The 21,569-nt window shown below is 37.5% G+C and overlaps 3 protein-coding genes across 5 annotated transcripts; 1 reads left to right on the forward strand and 2 right to left on the reverse strand.

Annotated features, from left to right (window-relative positions):
* Positions 1-357: 357 nt before the first annotated feature.
* Positions 358-5,023, forward strand: chgb (chromogranin B). Of its 2 annotated transcripts, none has more exons than XM_057353746.1 (5): positions 358-538; positions 747-793; positions 873-966; positions 1,365-2,761; positions 4,558-5,023. In XM_057353746.1, exons 1-5 carry the CDS (start codon positions 493-495, stop codon positions 4,615-4,617), a joined length of 1,644 nt encoding a protein of 547 aa, XP_057209729.1. In that variant the 5' UTR covers positions 358-492; the 3' UTR covers positions 4,618-5,023. The 2 variants fall into 2 exon arrangements, with proteins under 2 accessions (XP_057209729.1, XP_057209731.1); XM_057353748.1 differs by having other exon boundaries at positions 4,561-5,023.
* Positions 4,811-9,895, reverse strand: trmt6 (tRNA methyltransferase 6 non-catalytic subunit). Of its 2 annotated transcripts, none has more exons than XM_057353749.1 (11): positions 9,622-9,895; positions 8,678-8,817; positions 8,492-8,601; positions 8,312-8,403; positions 8,137-8,220; positions 7,495-7,619; positions 7,039-7,355; positions 6,439-6,524; positions 6,156-6,258; positions 5,656-5,742; positions 4,811-5,492 (listed from the first exon to the last, which is right to left on the reverse strand). In XM_057353749.1, the coding sequence occupies exons 1-11, from the start codon at positions 9,729-9,731 to the stop codon at positions 5,325-5,327; spliced, it is 1,422 nt and encodes a 473-aa protein (XP_057209732.1). In that variant the 5' UTR covers positions 9,732-9,895; the 3' UTR covers positions 4,811-5,324. The 2 variants fall into 2 exon arrangements, with proteins under 2 accessions (XP_057209732.1, XP_057209733.1); XM_057353750.1 differs by having other exon boundaries at positions 8,678-8,813; positions 9,622-9,729.
* Positions 9,896-10,632: 737 nt separating this feature from the next.
* fermt1 (FERM domain containing kindlin 1) lies at positions 10,633-20,265 on the reverse strand. The gene is made up of 15 exons (XM_057352877.1): positions 20,183-20,265; positions 18,342-18,500; positions 16,113-16,346; positions 15,563-15,700; positions 15,257-15,446; positions 14,816-14,918; positions 14,199-14,306; positions 13,653-13,784; positions 12,655-12,704; positions 12,410-12,534; positions 12,209-12,315; positions 11,832-12,056; positions 11,590-11,714; positions 11,313-11,454; positions 10,633-11,133 (listed from the first exon to the last, which is right to left on the reverse strand). Exons 2-15 carry the CDS (start codon positions 18,490-18,492, stop codon positions 10,960-10,962), a joined length of 2,004 nt encoding a protein of 667 aa, XP_057208860.1. The 5' UTR covers positions 18,493-18,500; positions 20,183-20,265; the 3' UTR covers positions 10,633-10,959.
* Between the last annotated feature and the right edge of the window lie 1,304 nt (positions 20,266-21,569).

Raw genomic sequence — 21,569 nt, forward strand, 5'->3', positions numbered from 1 at the left:
CCGGGAGACTGCATTTATTTATTTATTTATTCATTTATTTATTAGATATTATTTATTATAATGATCTTGCTTGGTCTATAAACACCATGCACTGTGCTGTGTTTTACCTTTCTGTGTTTTTCTTATTTGCTCCTGTAAAGCTGCTTTGGAACAATGCACATTGTGAAAAGCGCTATATAAATAAAATTGAATTGAATTGAATTGAATTAAATACAATGCTTGCGTAACCGAGAGCTGAATCAAATAATCTGTAGGTTAAGTGGAAAATCAGAAACAATTTGGTTACAGCCCATTTAAAGTAAGGTCTCATTGAGGATTCACAAGGGGCGTGACGCAAGCAGCCCACGAACTAACGAGCTGTGATCCTGCGTGTCCCATAGATCGCGCATCACAGACGCATCGCGCGCTCCTAGCTGCAGCACGCGGGACGGAGACTGTCTCTGCTGCAAACAAAACCATAATCCTTTTCGGACAACACTGACAACAGAAAAAATGAAGTTTGTGATTTTGGTGTCCTTTGTTGTGTTCCTCTCTGCGGGTGAGTAAGAGCCTCGTGCACACACATCATATTTGCATAAATCACTTCAGCGCCACGGTCAGCACCACGACAGTTTACTGCAGGAGTACATCACAATGACATATTCTTGAACGATTATTAAAGCATAGGCAATCAATAATTAATGATTGAGAACATAACTAATATTAGGATTTGCACGTATTTCATATACTCTGATGTATAATTCTAGATGTGAAGTCCATACCAGTTGAGCAGAATGCGAGGAGAGAGGAAATGGTCTGTTATAGCTTCTCTACCTTTGAAACAATGCAGTTCTTTTTCTAATTGTTGAAGTTGATGAATACTTTCATTTCAGCTTACCAAGTGTTTGGTTCAGATCCTTTCTAAAGCCCTTTATAAAACAGACGCTACTCCACTGCATCCAGAATGTAACAGCATCTTTAAGACAGGTATGTTGTTGTTTGTGCTGTGTTTTCTCTTTTGCTTCAGAGAATTAAACCATTTATGTAACAGTGATTTGTTTACTGCTTGAACACACCGTAGACTCGGTTAACCAGTTTGTGAACTAACGTCAGATTCTACAATGAAATGGATTTGATATTCAACATGTTAAAATATAAAATCTACCCATTCATCAAAACATTCTTGTCTTAAGCGTTTTTTCTTGATCATGCATTTAAATGTACAGTCTTTATTAACATCATCATTACTAACCTCATATATCGTGTTTATTGGACGGGTCAAGTGGGCTTGATTTCATGTGCAAGAAATGGAATAAAAATCAATTACGATGTACATGCAAATGTATTGTTGTGTTGCTCTCATCTATTTGTACCCTTGAATTTAGCTTCAGGTCGTTTTACAGTGAAAACGGGCGATGAGGACACTGTTGAACGGACACATGAGGAGAAAGGACCAAGAGGAGAGTCTAAAGTCAAAGAGAAGATCATTGAGGATCTACTCAAAGCTGATGCAGACAAACGGGAGGAGATGAATGAAGAGCGGAGCCAGGAGGAGTTCCCGAGTTTTATTAAAAGAAAAATAAGAGAAAATCTTGATGAACCGGATGATGAACGAAGCCAAGAAGAGTTCCCGAGTTTCATTAAAAGAATAATCAGAGAAAGCCTTGATGAACCGGACGATGAACGAAGTCAAGAGGAGTTCCCGAGTTTCATTAAAAGAAGAATGAGCGAAAATCACGATGAACCGGAAGATGAACGAAGCCAGGAAGATTTTCCAAGTTACATTAAAAGAAGAATCAGAGAAAAACTTGATGAACCGGAAGATGAACGAAGCCAGGAAGACTTCCCTGATATCTACAAAAGAAGCAGCAAATATAAAAAAGACACTGAGGATGATAGAAGCCAAGAGGAATTTCCCCAGAAAAGACACTATTCCATCTTCCACCATCAAAAGCGTGAGAATCCCGACGAGGAACGCAGCCAGGAGGAATTCCCTTCATACCCGTACAAAAGGAGTCACCTTCTAAGAAGCAAAAACAAACGTGAAGATCCAGACTACGACAGAAGCCAAGAAGACTTCCCGAGCTACACCCACAAACGAAACCACGAGGAGGAAGATGACGAAGAAGAGGACAGACAGAAGCGAATCTGGAAACCATCCCACAGATACCACCACAAGAAAAAGCACCACAAGCGAAGTGAAGATTTAGATGATGAAGACTACGACAGAAGTCAAGAAGACTTCCCAACTTACACCCACAAAAGAAACCGCGGGACATCCGAGGACGAGGGGTCCGAAGAGATAAACGAGGCAAAACGATACTGGAAACCCACCCACAGGTACCATCATAAGAAGAAACTTCATCATAAGCGCGCAGACTCTGAAGAATTAGAAGATGAGGAACCGATCACAGATGCATCGAAAGCCTTCCAGCACCGTTCACCTGAAGAAGAGGAAGAGGAGAAAATGATTCAAGAGCTGAGAGAAAAGAAACATCCATCGACCAGCCAGGAGGAGGATGAGGAGAGGGAGGACGCCCTGAAGTATCTCACTAAGAAAAAGAACGAAATAGAGGAACGTCTACAGAACAACGGCGACGTGTACGCCAAACGCTCTCCATGGATTTACAGAGGATATTACCATCCAGCCTGGTACAAGAGAAACCAAGAGAGCGAACAGCATCCCTACAGTAAACTAGAGGAGGTCGCCGAGACGCTTCGGCACAAAAGGGGCGTGGCCTCTCAGGAGTCACATGATCAGAAGCTTCTTACACCAGAAGAGGTACAGTATACGACACGTGACAGCGCACTTATAATACCATCCCACCATGCATTGTGTTTAGCTCATGCTGTTCTAGCTTTAAAATGTACAAATAAGTAAAAATGTTATAGCGTAAACATGTGGTTCTCATTTTTAGTGAACAATTGCATTTGGTGCGTTGTGATCATTTATGACACACAGAAGAGCCCATTATGATGTCACTGATGTCAAAACTGACATGACACGTTTGACAAGTGATGCTTCAATAAAAACTGTGGATTAAACTTGCCTTCAAGACGCTATAAAAGAATTTTTGCCTGAATGGTTCCATAAAGAACCTTTAACATCTAAAGAACCTTTCTGTCTCACGAAAGGTTCTTTGTGGCGAAAAAAGGTTCTTCAGATTATAAAAAGGTAAGAAAGAGATGGTTCTTTAAAGAATCTTCGACTGAATGGTTCTTTTTGGAACCTAAAATGGTTCTTCTGGCAACGCTGTGAAGAACCTTTTGTACACCCTTTACAAAAATAAAGGTGCTTAAAAGGTTCTTCACAGCAAGGACAATGAGATTTTTTGTTAATTTCTAAAGCAGTTTGACTTTATTGAATGAAAAGAGCCTAAACATCTTTTGTAATTGACAGAAGAGACCAAAGCATTCCGATTTAAAACAATAGGATGAAAAGGACAATGTGAAAGAGAATACTAAACACAGAGCAGTAGAAAAACAAACATTACTCTAAGATGCCAAGGACTACACAGGGACAAACGCGAAGCATGATTTAACTGCAAATAACAGCCAGAGCCACAGAATTGCTTCCTTAGACAAAAAAACAAGGCCAGATTCACTGCCTGAAGCAGTTTGCGTGTTGATGAGCATGGATTAGTTGTGACAGAGAGAGAGAGCGCGTGCGAGAGAGAGAGAGAGAATGTGGGTAAGCTGTAACCCTCCTTTAATGCAGCTGCTGGTCCTGGGCTTTAAAGGTGGTTATAACCTTCTCACATCAATATCTCTCCGATGACCACTTCTGTCAAACGCTCCCTTATTACAAAGACACTAAATAAGTCTTCAGCTGAAACTATGTAGAAATCACAATTACCTCAAGAACTCAGAGGGACGGACTACATAGAGCATCATTTCACATCATGACAGCAGAAGGGTATCACTTTTTCTTTGTATCATTCCTACTGAGAATGGGAGAAACAGGACATTTCACTGATACAACAAACTTTTACTTATTCACAATGAAACAAGCTAGTTTCTGCCCAGGGTTAGGTGTCTGCGGACACTATATGTGATGAGTTTGAGATCACTTATGGCTTGATTTTTCCACCGAAGTTAATGATACGATGTAAATCTAAAATGTAACACATCAAGTTATTGGCTTTGGAACTTAAACTACTTAAAATAGATTTTAAAGGGATGGCCTGAGCAAAAATACAAATTCTGTCATCATTTATTTACCCTCATGTCATTTAAAGTCTGTATATGACTCTTTCTTCTGTGAAACACAAAAGAAGACATTTTGAGAAATGTCTCAGTGGTTGCGTGTCCATACAATGGAAGTCAACGAGGGCCTGTGTTGTTTGGTTACCAACGTTCTTTAAAAATATCTTCTTTTGTGTTCTGCAGAAGTCAGTCAGTCGTGCAGGTTTAAAATGCCATGAGAGTAAATTATTAAAAATATACATATTTTTTAGGCGGACTATCCCTTTAATAAAATACGTTACGTATGTTATCTTGACCTGGAAAATGTTAAAGATCACCAGTTGAGGCCAATGTACCTAAAGACATGAAATAAGTATCTGTTTTCTTTTTTAGCAGAAAGAACTAGAGAAACTGGCTTCTGTGGATCAACAGATGAAAGAGAACCAGGCATGAACCATTATCATCTTCCTCGGCTGCCCGTTTCCCATCAGCTTGACATGTGTCGTCCAGGGATGCTTTAGATGAACGCATTATTTTATGTCAATCTATAACAACTGTATTAGACTTTTAACTGTTGGTGAGTCAGTATGTTTAATGTGAACGTGAGAAACAAGAAAACAGTGTAGAAGTAAAAATATATGCTTGGTGATATCCTTTCTAACTTTATTGCTTATTCTAAAAGATCACAGAAAACAAAATGCCTGTATAATAATATGAATTGCAAATCTGAAATGAAGGGTTTAACAGCATGCTACTCAATGTTCCAAGTTTCAGTACGTGTTTTACAATCGCCGTTGGCCTATAATAGATTCTCTGCATTCCTGACTGTTTGCATCTAATAAAATGTGTTGTTATGGGACCAAAGCTGATAAATGTGGTTATCAGTAGCTTTCAAACAAATGATAAAAACACAATTTAGTGTCCGCTTATGCGATGATTTACTAAACCTATTCCTAAAAAAATAAACAAGACAGCCAGGAAAATTCCTAAAATAAAAAATGACCTTAAACAAACTCTTGCAACCGATACAGAAAATAAAGCGGCGTGTTACGGGGTCATTTTGATCCTTTTAAAACATTCATACATTTTCCAGATAAACACAAATCAAAACATCACACTCAGTGCCTGAATGTGTGATCTTATTTAAATAAGTTAAGCTGCTAGGTCGTGCTTTCACATGACGGACTGCTCACATCCAGTTTCAGCCTCTTAGCAGCTGGCTCCTCCGATTTCTGTTGATTAACAGATTTGGCAACCGTGGTCCCGGACAGGAGATACCCGCCGCCTCCACTCATGAGCAGCACCGGATGGGTTCTGTTGGGCAGCACCTGGAAAATTATAAAAACTTCTAGGTGAACAATATTAAAAGATATGTGCATTTTTACATAGTCTTCTTTGTATTTAACATGAAGCATGAAAGCTGACACTCACGGTGTCAACAACATAGTAAAATCTCTACCGATGAGATGTGTGATGGGAAGGAGGAATTACCTGGTACCGCCTGAGCCAGGAATCTGTTAATCTGAGGTTTATTGTTCCGCCTTGTTCCCTGAGCTGTGTATAACACTCGATCAGAGGCTGTGCGAGAGAGATCACATACTAAACACAAATCCAGACTTCAGGTTCATTTGATTCAAACCAAATAGGTTCACCCTACGTTTATACAGCACTTTAAGGTCTGCTTCATGCTTGCCAGCTACTGGTCACAGTGCGCTTGGTTAGTATATATTTTTGTAAAGTAAAATAACACAATTTGATTTGTATTGGACTATCCACAATACATACAGTATCGCCCCAAAGTAGCTTTACAAAGAATAGCGCCCTCAATAAGCAAGACAAAATGTTAGATGATAAAAACTATTTAAAAAAAAAACATATAAAAAGTTAATCTAGGGATGCATCCTTTTGTGGCTGACACACTTCATTTTATACAAAGTATACATCGATGCATCTTTCTTTATGTCATAACTACAGAAGTTAGAAGTTTTTACCTCTCTGTACTGGCAGTACACTACGAACGGCCGTGATGGTGCCACAAACTTCAGCAGACGCATTAACACGGGACAAGGGTGGAAGCGACTAGCAATGACCAACCTGAAACAAACAACTAGCGGGTTGAGCATCAATAAATCAGCTTAACAAAATAAGATATGACTGAAAATGAAAAGAACTAAAACGTAGTAACACAAATAAATCAGTTTGAACTAATATACTGAACTAATATAGAATGTTTTATAAACCGAAATTGAATCGCTGCAATATGAAAATACATACCCGTCTGCATCTCGACTCTGCAGCAGTGCAGAAGCTGAGGTCAGTTTTTTCCTCCTTTCCTCCATCTTCACTTTCTTTTCTTGTGCCTGTAAGATTCAGACACGTTAATTAAACAAAAGTCTTGAATGTTCTCTGATTTGGACCAGTTCTCATGAAATTAGCCCTGTGGAATTAATTAAAGCTTGCTTTTCACACTCGAACTGCTTTATCTGCTTTGCATGTCCAACACAGTACGCATCTGGTTGGTTTTTTTGCACTAAGAGAAGAAATCTGTATCTCACTGGGGCAAAATTTTGCCCATAGTTGACCCTTATAATTGTATAATTACAATAATTCATATTAACAAATCATTTTTAATAATATAAGTATTTAAACGTTTGGTGTTCCTTTCACTTATTTGTTTGAATTACTATAGTTTTATGACAGATCTTGATTAAAACAACAAAATCTACGACTAGGTTAAAACAACAAAATGTGTAAACATAAGCAGAACTATTTAACCAGATGAATTAATTAAATCTGTAGAAAAATCTGTAAATTCCAAAAGCATCGTAGCTGCAAAAACAGCCGATCATAATATGATCAAGGAAAAACTCCTACCCGCTGTTGTCTCAGTTTTTCTCTCTTCATTTCCTCTTCCGGGTCAATGCTGACTTCCATGCGCTGAGGTTCTGTGTTCCCTTCCTCAAACACACCTGAGGTTTGCTGAGAAGAATGCACCTGTCCGTCCCTGCTCCCATCGGTCCGAGAGTCCGTGTCCTTCTCTGATAAATCCAGAGTTCCCGCCAGCAGAGCGTTAACCTTACACATCGGAAACTCGTGCAGCGTCTCATGGAAGGATGACGGAAAACCGAAACTCTCCATGCCGGCTCTGGTCGGCCCACCGCCGGGATACATCTGAATCACTGAGCCATAACCTGAGAGACGGACACACATCATTAACATAATGCAGCGGGTTCAAATGAAGGATAGCGATACGTAGACGTACAGAACGAGAATGCAAGAATGCTTTTGCCTTTGATTAAAAAGGGAAAGATAAACAAGAAGTGTGACTACCTCCCATCCTCTCCATCACAGAACCAAGAACGAGTCCGGCGCAGGTCTCAAAAACAATGATCTTACTGCTAGCGTGGATGTTGCCCAAAGTGAGCATTTGTGCCAAAGTATCATAGCGTAGGTGACTACAAAGTGCACAAGAAAATGTTCATTTATATTCTGGCATTTCAAATGCACGTATATGTGACCCTGGATCACAAAACCAGTCTTAAGTAGCACGGGAACATTTTTAGTAAAAGACAAAAATACATTGTGTGGGTCAAAATTATCGATTTTTCTTTTATGCCAAAAATCATTAGGATATTAAGTAAAGATCATGTTCCATGAAGATATTTTGTAAATTTCCTACCTTAAATATATAAAAACTTTATTTTTGTGAGTGGATGGTCTGCCACAGTGCCTCTGATTAACAACTTCAAAGGCAATTTTCTCAATATTTTGATTTTTTTGCGCTCTCAGATTCCAGAGTTTTAAACGGTTGTATCTCAGCCAGATATTGTCCTATTCTAACAACTCATATATCTATAGAAAGTTTATTTATTCAGCTTTCAGATTATGTAAAAATCTCAATTTTGAAAAATTGACCCATAAGACTGGTTTTGTTGTCCAGGGTCACATATAGTTATGGTTCTTCTGACATACCATATTTTTCCAGGTTCTCTGCCGTGGTACATCATGGCAAGGAGTCGAGTGGAGGGTTTTAGAAATGTAATATCACTTTCATACCTGTGTGATTAAGAACAGAAAAATGACAGTCACACCAACAACATTTTGTGAGCGCTGGATAAAATTCTTCATGAAAATAAATCGATCTCACTTTTTCTTTTTCTTCTTGATGTATTTCTGCTGAGCAAATTCAGTTTTGTCCTTGAATGTCGTGCTGTTGTCTATGAGCTGCTGAACGATCTCCTTAAGAAGTTCAAGAAATCCAGGATGATTAAGAAGTTTTCTTAACTGTCTTACACAAATGACTTCTCAGAGTTTTGTACGCACACACCTGGCCCTTTAACCCTTGCTCTTTCAGCGTTTCGATATCATCTCTGGTCAGTTTTTGTGATCTGCCGTCATCCACTATATGTCTGTTATCTTGGCCTGCTTCCTTAGAATCTACAACAGGAGAAAAATACAAACTTCACTTCACAATTCAACCTATTCAACCGACCACAGCATCACGGATCCATACCATCATTACTCAAAGAGCTCCCGGCACGCTTCACCATCTTCACTCGGAGCGAACCACCGGCTTCAATTTCAAACATCGTCCCGTACAGCTGACCGACTGCATTGTCCAAGAAGAACCATTGCTTCTCAAAAATCACCTTTCTTGTACGAAACACAACACAACACACAGACACTTATGTCAAAAGGCATCTTATAATATAAGATACTTTGTAAAACAATTTTGTCAGAAATATCAGATCATTCTTTTTACCTTTTCCTTACTATGACTTTGGACTGTTTGTTCACATACATTTGCTTTTTACTTGCATTGTGCACTTTAAGAATTTTAACATACAAATTGTCACTGACGTGTTGTGCATGACAAATAAACTTGAAATTTAATTTATCTCACAAATATCCATAAGTCTAAAACCTTTCTTTATTTCATATTTTTATTACAAATTTAGTGATTCATTTAACGAATATTCACATAATAAGTATCAGTAAAAAAGTTAGATTGAAAATGGGATGCATAATTTCAACACTTAGAAATGATGAAATATGTGATATTAAAGGCTAAAATACACTACAAGACTTTTGCTCAGATTTTCAGTCTGGATTTGTCTGCAGATTTGATCAGTTAGTGTGTTTCTATGTGAAACTTAAAAAAAAGTCTGCAAGAGTATGATGTCTAGTTCAGATTTTAAAAGTCTTGTAGTGTATTCCAGCCATAAGCAAGAAAATTTGACTTTTGTTTAAAGCTTTTAAAATAGTGACACAAATGTCCTTCTTTGAAATCTTTGCATTCCTTTGTTTTCCTAAAAATTCTTCAATGTGGTCTCATTGGACCTCACTGTATTTAGAACATTAAGCCCTTGACTGTACAATCTGCAAAACGAGATTCATACGAAGGGTCATATTTAATAAATGTAATGTTTGTAGTCGTAAATCATCAGTCAAACTCACTTTTTATTCTCGACCTGCACAGATTTGAAGACGTCTCCTCTCTTCAGCACAATATAATCTCCATAACTGATTCTGCTCTCCGCATCACTGTCTTCTGCACACTCCGCCATTTACCACAACAATGAGGATAATTCCCGGTGACAGGGTGTTTAGAAACTACACTACACTTAAACCCAACACTAATGTGGTCATTTAAGTGACCTAGCAACTAACGTTACAGTATTTCATTCAGGCGACGCTCTTCTTCGCACGTGTGTACTGTCTCACTTCCTGCTCAAACAGACCGATTAATCTATCGCCAAAGACGATACACATTAACAAGGCGCCGCAGTTTTATCACTAGAAATGATGAAAAGTGCAATGAGCGACGGAAGGACTTACGTCTTTTTGTAAAAAGTAGCCTACCAATCATCAGTCGTTAAAGACGATAAAGGACTTGCCAACCATTGTACATGCGAATAAAAAACTAAAATTATTGTACTGTACATGCACAGCGGCTGGGCCTAATGTAAAAAAGTTCTTTTTAATCATTTAGCGTAATTTGAGCTAAAATAACAAATATCATGGTGCGGTTGATGTCAGGTTTAATTGTTGGTCAGAAACAACAATTGTTTTACTGTGACCCTGTCCTTAGCAAGCGAATTTGGTTCGCTGCGGTGCAAATATGGCCACCTAGTGCGGAGACTTTCCTTAGAGGATCTTTGGTCACAGCCAGGAACATTGGTCGATGGCAGAAAACACGTACTATAATTGTTTCCTATGTAAATATGAATATGGTAATCACTTATTACCGGGTATGTACCATTGTTTTTCCATTTAAACTACTCTCCTATTAAATAAAAACCGATATGGTAAACAAACAAACAAACAGCTTAACTGTTTTTATTGCTTTTGCTTGACTATTAGTTGTAAATATTAAAACTAACTAACAATACTGATTACGGACTTTAAAAAATGATATATACCTTTAAAACTTTACCCCCCAAAAAATCTTAAACCCAAAACTGGACCTCAAAATCAAATATATATTTAATTGTTTGGTCAACATAGCCAATGAATCGTATAAAAAGCTACTTGGACATGTTTATGTTGTAAAACAAATGGACACTGAACTTTCAGAAAACCTATAAACTGTAAAAATCATTTGCAACCTAATCTTAAAAGAAATCTACTATAGTTACATCTAAACCCACTGTAAATCATTTCAATCATGATTTACGTATAAGGAAAAGTGTGCTGTAAACTATATACAAATGACAAGGGATCAGACACTGAAATATAGCATAATATACTAATGTACATGCATTTTAGAACATTTCATATCCAGTGATGATATGGTCATTCTTGTCCTCCTGTAAGTTTATGGAAAAGTTCTTCATCTAAGGTTTCATTTTGGTCCTTTGAGCGCGTTGAAAGGAAAATGTATCCTCCAATATACTCGTGAACCACTTTGCAGTCACAGCTTTGGCAGGAGAAAGCCACCGACACATTCTGATCAAATTCAAATTCCACCTGTTACAAATCAGAAACAAAACAATCACAGACTGTATTTCATTTGGGCAACAGCCTCAGACACAAATCAAGGCTTTCTTGACAACTGCCAAAAGTAAAGTAGTCACAGACAGATTAAAATGATGTTTGGCACACGTTAGGAAGCCGTAAACCGCTAAACATCGCAAGGGATTATTTACCTGTCGGATCTCCCAGTTGACCTTCCATTGTTTCATGTTGGCGAACCTCCAGGTGGTCACTGGCAGACCGCTGGACATGTCAATGCGAATCATTCGGTTGTAGGAAATTCCCAGAATCTCGTCTTTCTTGATCCCTCTAAATCTGTAGCACACAAAAAACACAGACAAATTATTTTAATTATTTGACATAATGTTGTCAGGGTTCGTAACCAAATCCAGAAACACAACCCGGAACGTTGTATAATGAGGGGTGCCCACTCAAAAAGAGTTAGCCTACCTGACTATGTAATACTTGATGCCAAACTCCGGCAGGGACTGCCATGCTTGGATGAAACGCATTTTGGCCTCCATGAGAGAAAGCTGGGAAATATTGTGATGGCCGTCCAAAATTCGTGAGGTTAGCTGAAACAAGAATAAACGTGAATTTTGTTGGTCTTCTAAATCAGTGTATGATGACTTCTTGTGTGAATGACACGAGTACCAATGCACAAGGGTGTTGTTCCAAAACTGTAATGTTACCTGTTTCGGCTTGTACTTCTTTGTGTATCGAGGAGAAACGAAACACTCTGCGTTCATCTCCATGGACTCTACGTCAGGCGCTGCCTGGCCAGGAGGGGGCGCTAAACTCTTCATCTGCAGGAAAGACTGGATTTTCTTCACCTCTGTGCGGTATGAGCTGTACGCCATTGTCTTGCCTTTGGAGGCCAGAATGCAGGCAGCTTTCCACCTGGCGTACTGCGTTTCCTGTTTGGAGGTGAAATGTTCAAAAAATCAAAACACCAAGAAATGCTAAACTAAAACAACATAATACAGTATCATTACCCAAAGAGTATTTATTTCGGATGTGCGCATTAAACATAACACTTACAATTCAAGATTGAGATCAACAAACTCACGTTTTCACAGCGAATATAAACCTCGTTCATTCCGTCGGCCACCGGGAGCAGAAGCTTCAAGCCGAACTTTCTCTCCGTCACATTGACATCAGGGATGACCTCACATCCTGTACAATTTAACGAGATGCGTTATCACACTGAAGGATGAGATGTACTTAAATGGATTATCCTCATCTTCTCTCTGATTGGTCGCTCACTCACCTCGTAGATGAAGCTGCTCGATGGGTTCTTTATTAGCAGAATCTTTGTTTTTGTAATACGAAATAGTGGTATCCCTAAAAACAAACCAGTACTCCTTAAACGGCTTTAATGTCAATCGTTTGGGCCTGTAGAGAAACAAATATGAACATATGTTTAATTAGACAAACACGACACAGCCTATAGACAGACATTTAGCATGAATGCCCCCGTTCTTCAACAATCCGTATGCAACCTCAAAAACTCACCTAAACAATTTAAGTGTATCTTCCAGCTTTGGAATGTCTGTGATATCTTCCTGGGAGAGGGAAAATGTCAAGTTAACACTGATGTAATGAATATTTTTAATAAACACAACACTGTGTCCTAATCTAGGGCTGTCTAACGATGTATTGTGTTTAATCGCATCCAGAATAAAAGTGTATGTTTACAGTGCATATTCATTTTGTATTTATAAACACATACACATGTATACATATTTAGCAAATATTTACATGTATTTATTTATATTTACCAATCATTTTAATTATTTATAAATGTTTGTTCATTTTTATATTTTTCTTAAAAATATGCATGAATGTGTATGTTTTTATAAATACAAAATTAATATGCACAGTGAACAGACATATATTATGTAAACACAAACTTTTATTTTGGATGTGATTAATAATCCTAATCAGACACGACGCAGCATAATAAAGTGTTTTTTGTGCTTTAGTTGTAAAGTCTGCATTTTAAATATATGACAGTACTCTACTACTCAGCTGGTTAAAAAAATGCTACTAGGTAATATTAGCATCTAAATTTTGTTTATCATTTACTCACCTTCCAAATCTGTATACATTTTTGTTCTGATGAACACAGAAAAGATATTTGGAAGAATGCTTATACCAAACAGTTCTTGAAAATTGTCTACAATAGTAGGAAAAAATGCTTTATTATTTTTTGTTCTGTTGAACACAAAAGAAGATATTTTGAAAAATGTAGTACAGCTCTGGGGCACTATTGACAACCATTATAATTTCTCCTACTAAGGTAGTCAATGGGGTCCAAGAACTGTTTGGTTACAAATTCGTCCAAATATCTTTCTCTGTGTTCAACCAAACAAAGAAATGTATACAGGTTTGGAACAACTAGAGAGTAAGTAATTCATGACAGAATTTTCCTTTTTGGGTCAGCTATCCCTTCCGACCAGATCTTAAAGAATATCCTTTAAAAACTCATAACGTCATTGATTTATAGATACCAGGATCTTCTCAGCGTTTCTTCCTTCTAGTGTGAATTCCAGATTTGACAGAGCGGCCTCCACTTCATCAATCTCCGGCTCGTTGGATTGCGTTAGTGGCTCCGCTGACAAAGTCAATTTACAGATGTGATACTAAAAAAAAAGATTTGCACATTAAAAGCACGTTTACATGAAGTAAAGTTGAATGTCTCAAAGCCCCAGAGATACATATACTGTACATATAACTATAAATAATGTTTGAGATAGGATGAATAAATCTCGTAGCAAATAATTGGATGAGAAAATATTGTTGACGAAAATCCGCATGGGTTACTCTGTTTGTACTCTATGCTCAGACATGCATCTGTATACAGCAGACAGCTTTCCCTGCTGAGAGAGAACGCCTGAGTCGACCAGGATTCCCATCTCAAACTGCCGAGTGATTACAGAGAAAGAAATCCAAGGGTATGTCTTGGATAATTGAGCATGTATAATCTGAAGATGAGACTTGTTTTGGATTAAAAGCAACATGTTAATGGAGTGACGTATAACATTGTGAGCATGTACCTGCAGAGAAGCAAACATCAGCATCTCTTCTTCGGTGCAGTCGATCTCCTCCAGCAGTATGGCCCAGCGAGCCTGTTCATACAACTGAGTGATTCTCACAGCATCATACTAGAAACACAAACACACGGTTACTGATGTTTTTATCCGTTGCTTATTAAAATTACTGTAGACTAACACACCCAACCATCACACCAAACATCGTTTACTGGTAACACTTTACAATAAGGGGCTATTTATTACCAATTAGCTAAAATGAACTAACAATGAACAATACTAATACAGCATTTATTAATGCTGGTTCACATTCATTTCAGCGTTTACTAATACGTTATTAAAATGAAACGTTGTCACTGTTAACATTAGTCAATGCACCATGAACTCACATAAATAACCGTATTGACATGAACTAACATTAACAAGGATTAATAAATGCTGAAAAACTAAATTGTTCATTGTTATCTAATGTTAGCTAATGCATTTACTAATGTTAAATAATAGCACCTTATTGTAATGTGTTACCCATTTACTTTATTCATATATCATATTTACAAATCAGGTTATTCCAAATGTCTCCAAATGGAAATGCTAATCGAGTTTTTACTTCATTCATCGCTCACCTTTGGGTTGAGGTCAAAGAAGCAGTGGTACTTGAATCGCACCAGGAGTCTGTCGTTTTCCTGGATGCCCTGTTCCATCAGCGAGCGCGATGAATCCAGCCACCTGACGACAACAGCTTGGTTACAGTCAGCAAGTGATTCTTCCGCACTTGACTGAAGCACATCGTGTTGAAATACAAAGAGAACCTAAACAACTCACATTTACCTTACAAGCCTTGGTTTACCACGGCCTTGTGTGGCCTAATGATTTCATTCAACTGTGGTATCAGCAATATAATAAAACGTTTTTTCTACGGCAGGATGTTTAGACTTTTTACAACTCATCAGACAGAAAAATCTTCTTTGTTTAATTCCATGCGTGTAGACTTGAGGACTTGCTTTTACTTTCTTCTACATTGTGCTAAATACGCTGAAGTACGGTAAATTCAGTCCACGTATTACCCAGCGTTAATGGCCGCTTTCTCCTCCATGGTAAGAGGCTTGTATAGTTTGGCCAGTTCCTCAGGCGGCAGGTTCGGCTGGCTGACTGTAAGAGGACTCTCTCCAAACCACACACTGGTGGCATTCGCAGGCAACCCGCTGTCTGGGTCATAGGTCGGAGTCATGGTTTTACTGTACAGACCAAGGGCTCCTACAGCAAGTAAAAATGCCAACTTGTAAATTCTTCATTCAAAATCCTCATTCGTGTTTATCCAAACAGAGCGATATCATCGCTGGCACTGCCAAAAACAAAGAGCGTATAAATACCTCCCGCCATGCCGCTGGTTATGTCCATGTTTAAGATCTCATCTACGCCTGAGTCTGTGCCCTTTTCTTTCTTCTTTTTCTTCTTCTTTTGATCATCTGTTGGCTTCAGGAGAGAAAGTTCTTCGGATCTTCTAATGTCTGTGAACAACAGAGAAGAAAGTACATTCAACATTTCCATCTTTGTATAATTTTGGAACAGAGACAAATGTAATGTTTCAATTTTTTTCTGCGTTTTGATTTTTTTCGTGGATAGGTAACTACAACAAAAACTTCTTACATTGGCACTTTTTGCTAATCTGTTTTGTGATATTTGTTGGTAAAGAAATTACACACGAAATTACACATACTTTGACAAACGTTTAAAGTTAAAAATGTATTTCGTTTTTAGTTTTTTTAGGCTCAATGTCTCTTAGTCTGATATTTTAGTTATACTTCAAAATATTCAGAGAAAAGGCAACACAATAACATACTTATTCTGTATTTCATATAAAGATGGAAATATCACATTTTAAAATACAATAGAAATGTAATACTTTCCACGTGCACTTACTGAGCGCTTTGCAAATCTCAGCTACCGCCTTGAAGACCACACCGGAAAAGCTAACAGCAAGTATGATGGTCTTCATGTTGGGCAGCTGGAGACAGAGGGGTTTGTGTTGCAGGGTGTAACGCAGGTCAGCATCTGCCTGGACTCCATATTTATCCAGAGTCCAGTGGGTTTTAAGCAGCCAGCAGTTCTTCTGCTCCCACCAGATGGCATGATCGGACCAGTCCTGAGGGGCCTCTGTCACACAGCACAACATCATGTGAGAACATTGACCCATGTCAAACACACTGATGACATCACACACCTTTAGACCACAATAGCTAGTGTGAAAATCTTATTTGACATTTTTATACGGTGGTCAAGCAATAAATGGTTTTGAATGACTATAGTGCTGATGGTCATGTGAAAACACATCACAGTATGATAGTAATGAGGTTATTAAAAAAAAAATTCAAACCTAATAATTAAAATATTTTAATATTACATCCATATCGTTTGTTTTAAATATTAATTTTAATTTACATAATATGCGTTTAAATTTTAAAATGAATCTTAATAAAATACGAAAGACTTCATAAATATTAAAACACGTTTTTGTAAGTTATACTTACTGGATATCAGCTTCTTGCTTCATTTTAATTATATACACACAAAAAGGTCAAACACACATAAAAGACGTAAACAACGTCAGTGTACACGGCACGGAGGATGTGTGTGCGCGCTGCGCTTTATCAGTCGCATTTAACGTAACTCACGGAAAAAACGCAAACTTTCAAGTTCGGAATTCAGTAATTACTTGTCGACGAGATAAAAGATTCAGTTTCATTTGAGTTGTTTTAGAAGTTCTTTGTCTTTTACACAACACGGAGAATGAGCTCGCACAACGTGCATAAATAGATAATATGGGATGACAAGACAAAAGTGCCGTTTTTAAAACTGGCATCTTTTTAAACCGAATAGAATTCCGTATTCACAACGCGTTTCGGGATCTCAGGAATTGTTGTTTTATTAGACAGTCAAGTTATATGTTTTTTCATAAAAAATTCTTTTGAATTGGCTTTGAGTAGGTCAGTATTCATAAATCACTTTTATTACTTTTATATATAATATATAAAAGCTTGGTTTATGAAGGGTGGTTTATTATGTAGTCAATCTACAACCATACTTTTAAACCAGACAAAATGAGTTCAAACCGGTTGCCGCCGAGTAGTACAAACATTATGAAACAGTGTGCCAGTTTTTTATGACATCACTACTCCATACAACCCTTGACGAATAGCTTTAAACTCTCATACTCATATCTGTCTATAGTGACTATCATCTAACTCACTTCATAATTACAGCACATGGGGTGCTCATAATGATTCATCTATTGTGAAGTTTAATATAAACAGGTCATCGCAATTCACGTATGACCATTGCATTAAAGACCTAAAGAACAACCATAATGATTAGTAACTGGGTCAACGGAGGAGTCTGTAGTAAACCAGGATGTTTCTCTCTGGTTGACACACTCGAACAGTGAACTTCAGACCCTGTGTCAGCAAACAACACCTGTGTTAAAGAACAATGGCACTAAGTTTGAGGCCATTCAAAGGTATGCAAGGCAAACATGGGTGTACCTGTGCATTAAAACCAGACTAGACCGAAATTCAGTAAACAGGACCAGTGAGAGATGCAGGACTTTTAGCTTTTCATGTGGAATGAAGTAGCTGCTTTTTGTTCGTTTTCATGTTATTATGGGGTTCCCCATAACTTCTGAGTCTGACTGTGGTTGAATATTTTCAACCAGTTTCAAGCTTACCAAACTATCGTTGTATTAAGAGCTTTAAACAGGGTTTTATTGGTAATACCTTTAACAGGGGGTAGAAGATCCGCAACTTTTGAAGTTATAGCTTAGAAATGTATTTCATCAAATGTCTGAAAATGTGGTGTCAAAGTTTAAATCTGTTTTGATGGCTGTTTTGCAGGAAACATGCATTTTTTATTTCTAGTGTATTCTACTTCTGTTTCGGTTTTGCGTTGTTGCAAAGCAGCTTAACAGAATATTACAAAAACACATTTTAGACCAAACAGTAGAGCCGAATATCACTTAATTTGTCACTTTAAATGTAAATTCCAGTTTAACATCATATGGGTTTTAGTCAACTAAAATGCAATTCCATATCCAATGCAAGAGTGCATCTTAAATTCAGAATGATTTTTTTACAGAAAACATAGAAAATTACTCACTGATCTTTTCCACGAGTTTCAGCATGAGACCTCCGATGTGGAGATCCCCCTTAACCCGTAATTTAAACTTCATCCCCTCATCTCCCTCACGCTGGTCCACCTGGATGCTGAGCTCCCAGGAGTTGTGTCCGTATTCTGCTGCAGTGACCATGATTCTGCCTGCAGTCACAGACAAACACAACTAAGCCAGTGTAAGTCTATCAATGTGAAACTAGTACAGTAGTCCCAAAAAGTGTTTGGAACAACACTAAAAACTTGTGGTATTTTGCACAGATTAGTAGTGCTTTTAGGTCTCGGAGGAGAAATAAAGTAAACTGAGTATGAAGCAACTTAAGGGTAAGAATTTATGGCTGGAATACACTACAAGATTTAAAATCTTAATTTTTTTTAAGATTAAATTTTTTTTTTTTTAACTAGACATCATACACTTGCAGACTTTTTGAAAGTTTCAGATAGAAACACACTAACTGATCAAATCTGCAGACTGGCACAGACTTTCTGCAACAAGTCCAGACTGAAAATCTGGGCAAAATCTGAGCAAAAGTCTTGTAGTGTATTTTAGCCTTTAAGGTTTAATTTTTTTGTGAACTCTATGTAAAACAAAAGAAGATATTTGGAAGAATGTCAGTACCCAAACAGATCTCGTCCCCCATTGACTTCCATAGTATTTATTTTCCCTACCATGGCAGTAAAGGGGGGTGAGATCTGTATGCTTGCTTACTGACATTCTTCCAAATACTTACCTTTGTGTTCAGCAGAACAAAGAAATTTATACAGGTTTGGATTAATCTGAGGGTGAGCAAATGATGACAGAATTTTAATTTAGGGGTAAATCATCTCTTTAAGTCACCCGATAGACAGACACACAAACAGACACAGGGTGGAGGAGGGATGTGATTTCAGAACAAGAGCCACTTCAGCTTTTAACATTCCTGACAAGCAGAGACAAGACCAAAGGCAGTAAAGACCAACAGTATGACTCACAAACTCATCATGCTATTGTTTTGGTTAAACACCAATAAACAGCACAGCCCAAGACTTTGGAGAAACAATAGCACATTCAGATTACGCTTTGTAAACTATGCAGTATGAGATGTTGAGGGTCTTTTGTTTTCTTTTTTACTTCATGAGATAGGCAGACGCAAGCTTGTGGCTTTATCATCTTGATAGAGTTGCTGCTGAAATCTCAATAAGACTTTAAAATCAGGTTTATCCACATTTACTCAAGAGCGTAAAGAAGGGATTTGACTTGGCTTCAGATTAGAGATAACAGCTAAACTATTCTTTGAACCAACAAGGCAAACTATGTAGCCTCAAGGCAAGCCTGGCAAATAAGAAGGTTAACGTGCCCGCAGGGAACAAGAAAGAATTTAGTTACACCTTCCTAGTGTGAGAGACAGACACTTACACTGAATTTAAATCTACAAAATTAAGACATAAGAGGAATTTGCAAAGCATAAGCAAAACCACACATTTGACTAAGAAATAGGAAATCACTGCTAACATGCAAATATAATATTTAACTGTATCTGACATTACCACCAACCTAAGTTGATCGTCTATAAAACCAGAGCAGGGGATGTGAAAAGCACGAAATAGCCTACGTTACTGTAATAAGTAACGTGCCGTCGTTCATAATGATGTTATTTACACTTTGTTCTATTAAACGTCAAATTTGCGCGACAAAAATAGAACAATGGGTAGCTGCATTGTTTAAATCACATATATCGCTATTGTGTTTCATTTATGCAAATAAGTTACATCAAACAAACGAAAGCAAACAAATCCGTGATACGTGTGTTATTTGCGTAAAAACGGTATAGATAGATTTCTCCACTCACCCAGAACTCGCTCCGAAGTTTTTTTTTCTCTTGAAAATGAAACGGGTCTACCGTCCAGGTGTGCAGGCTGAAAGAAACGCCCAGTCTGCGAATCGTACTAAAGCGAAGGAACGTTTCATGAATATTAATTAGGTTACGGGATGTGCGTCACGTGTGCGTGAATGACGTGTCGTTCGATTTCGAAGGCGCTTTGCTGCTGTTGCGCAGTTCTTGCTTATAAATATGAATAAGAGCCTCTACAGTAGTATGATTCATAAAGTCTATTTCGCGCTCAGTCTGGACAGGTAGGCCCGTAACGGAAGTGACTATCCAGCCATTACACGAATACTGAACACTAACCAGACAGTAACTATTGCTCAAGATGTAATGAGCACATAATGACTAACTTGTCGTAGTGGGAAAACTATTTATCAGTTTTAACCAACATAATTGAAGGTGAAAACAGATATTATAAGTGTTATCAAAAATGTGCTGAGGCAGACAGGGGCTACTATAATATATAGGTTATAAATGTAAACAAGTAAAAATAACCTAAGGTAAATATCAAGTGGAATATGCAAACAAATAGTGTTCAACGTTTTTGTCATTGTAAAGTAAATTCACATTTACTGTGGACATATTCCACATGATCAGAATACTTGACTTCATTTTGAAAAAAAATCAGAATATATTCAGCAAACTTATTTTCTTTTAATGTGACATTCATGTTTGTTTTTTGGTTAGCCAGGAACATTTTCTTATCTTAATGGTAATAGAAGATTAGATTATGGTTCTCAGAACAGTATTTTATGATTGCGAAGATAGTAGATTATAGGTTTTCAAAACTGTTTTGCTGAACCCAAAGCTCAGCCGGACTTCTATAAATTTCTGTAAACAGTCAGTGCCTGTTTATGATTACTTTTGATGATGAGGTTGATTGTCCGTCCAGCAGAGGTCAGTCTTGGCTCTATGGGGTAATACAACTTTTTGTTGTCTTGTTGGTGGGTTGTCTTTACCCACCAACAAGTGCCATAGTACCACTAAAGAAATACACGTACCCAAAAGTATTTTAAGTATTCCTAGTAAATACTATGTGGAATATGTCAATTAATGGAAGTATCCTCTGAACAAATTGAACTGCTTGTGCTCAGTGATTCTGAACAAACATGCATTGACAATATTTTAAAGAAAATTAAAAATAAACCCTTTGCAAAGGCATTTTATCAACCAGATTATTGTCACTGGGATACTTGTTAAAAAGTATGAAAGAATTCCCATCTGTTCTGGGCTCTGGCTGTGTTTTGAATATTTAGTCAAAGGCATGCATTTGAATTTATTTTGAGTTTGTTTTCTAATGAAATAATATTTATTATATTATATATTATGTCATATTAAATATTTTCTACCA

The sequence above is a fragment of the Triplophysa rosa genome, linkage group LG15, assembly GCF_024868665.1.
Source record: "Triplophysa rosa linkage group LG15, Trosa_1v2, whole genome shotgun sequence".
Taxonomy (NCBI): domain Eukaryota; kingdom Metazoa; phylum Chordata; class Actinopteri; order Cypriniformes; family Nemacheilidae; genus Triplophysa; species Triplophysa rosa.

What these genes read in the sequence shown, in the direction of transcription:
- chgb (XM_057353746.1), top strand. Translation starts at nt 493, where the DNA reads ATGAAGTTTGTGATTTTGGTGTCCTTTGTTGTGTTCCTCTCTGCGG. An exon ending in ATGCGAGGAGAGAGGAAATG is followed by an intron (nt 794 to 872) that starts GTCTGTTATAGC and finishes CTTTCATTTCAG; the next exon opens with CTTACCAAGTGTTTGGTTCA. An exon ending in TAACAGCATCTTTAAGACAG is followed by an intron (nt 967 to 1,364) that starts GTATGTTGTTGT and finishes CCTTGAATTTAG; the next exon opens with CTTCAGGTCGTTTTACAGTG.
- trmt6 (XM_057353749.1), bottom strand. Translation starts at nt 9,731, where the DNA reads ATGGCGGAGTGTGCAGAAGACAGTGATGCGGAGAGCAGAATCAGTTAT. An exon ending in GTGCAGGTCGAGAATAAAAA is followed by an intron (nt 8,818 to 9,621) that starts GTGAGTTTGACT and finishes GTTTCGTACAAG; the next exon opens with AAAGGTGATTTTTGAGAAGC. An exon ending in CAGAGTCGAGATGCAGACGG is followed by an intron (nt 6,259 to 6,438) that starts GTATGTATTTTC and finishes TGTTTGTTTCAG; the next exon opens with GTTGGTCATTGCTAGTCGCT.
- fermt1 (XM_057352877.1), bottom strand. Translation starts at nt 18,492, where the DNA reads ATGGTCACTGCAGCAGAATACGGACACAACTCCTGGGAGCTCAGCATC. An exon ending in AACCAGCGGCATGGCGGGAG is followed by an intron (nt 15,447 to 15,562) that starts GTATTTATACGC and finishes TACTTGCTGTAG; the next exon opens with GAGCCCTTGGTCTGTACAGT. An exon ending in ATCAAGTATTACATAGTCAG is followed by an intron (nt 11,455 to 11,589) that starts GTAGGCTAACTC and finishes TGTGTGCTACAG; the next exon opens with ATTTAGAGGGATCAAGAAAG.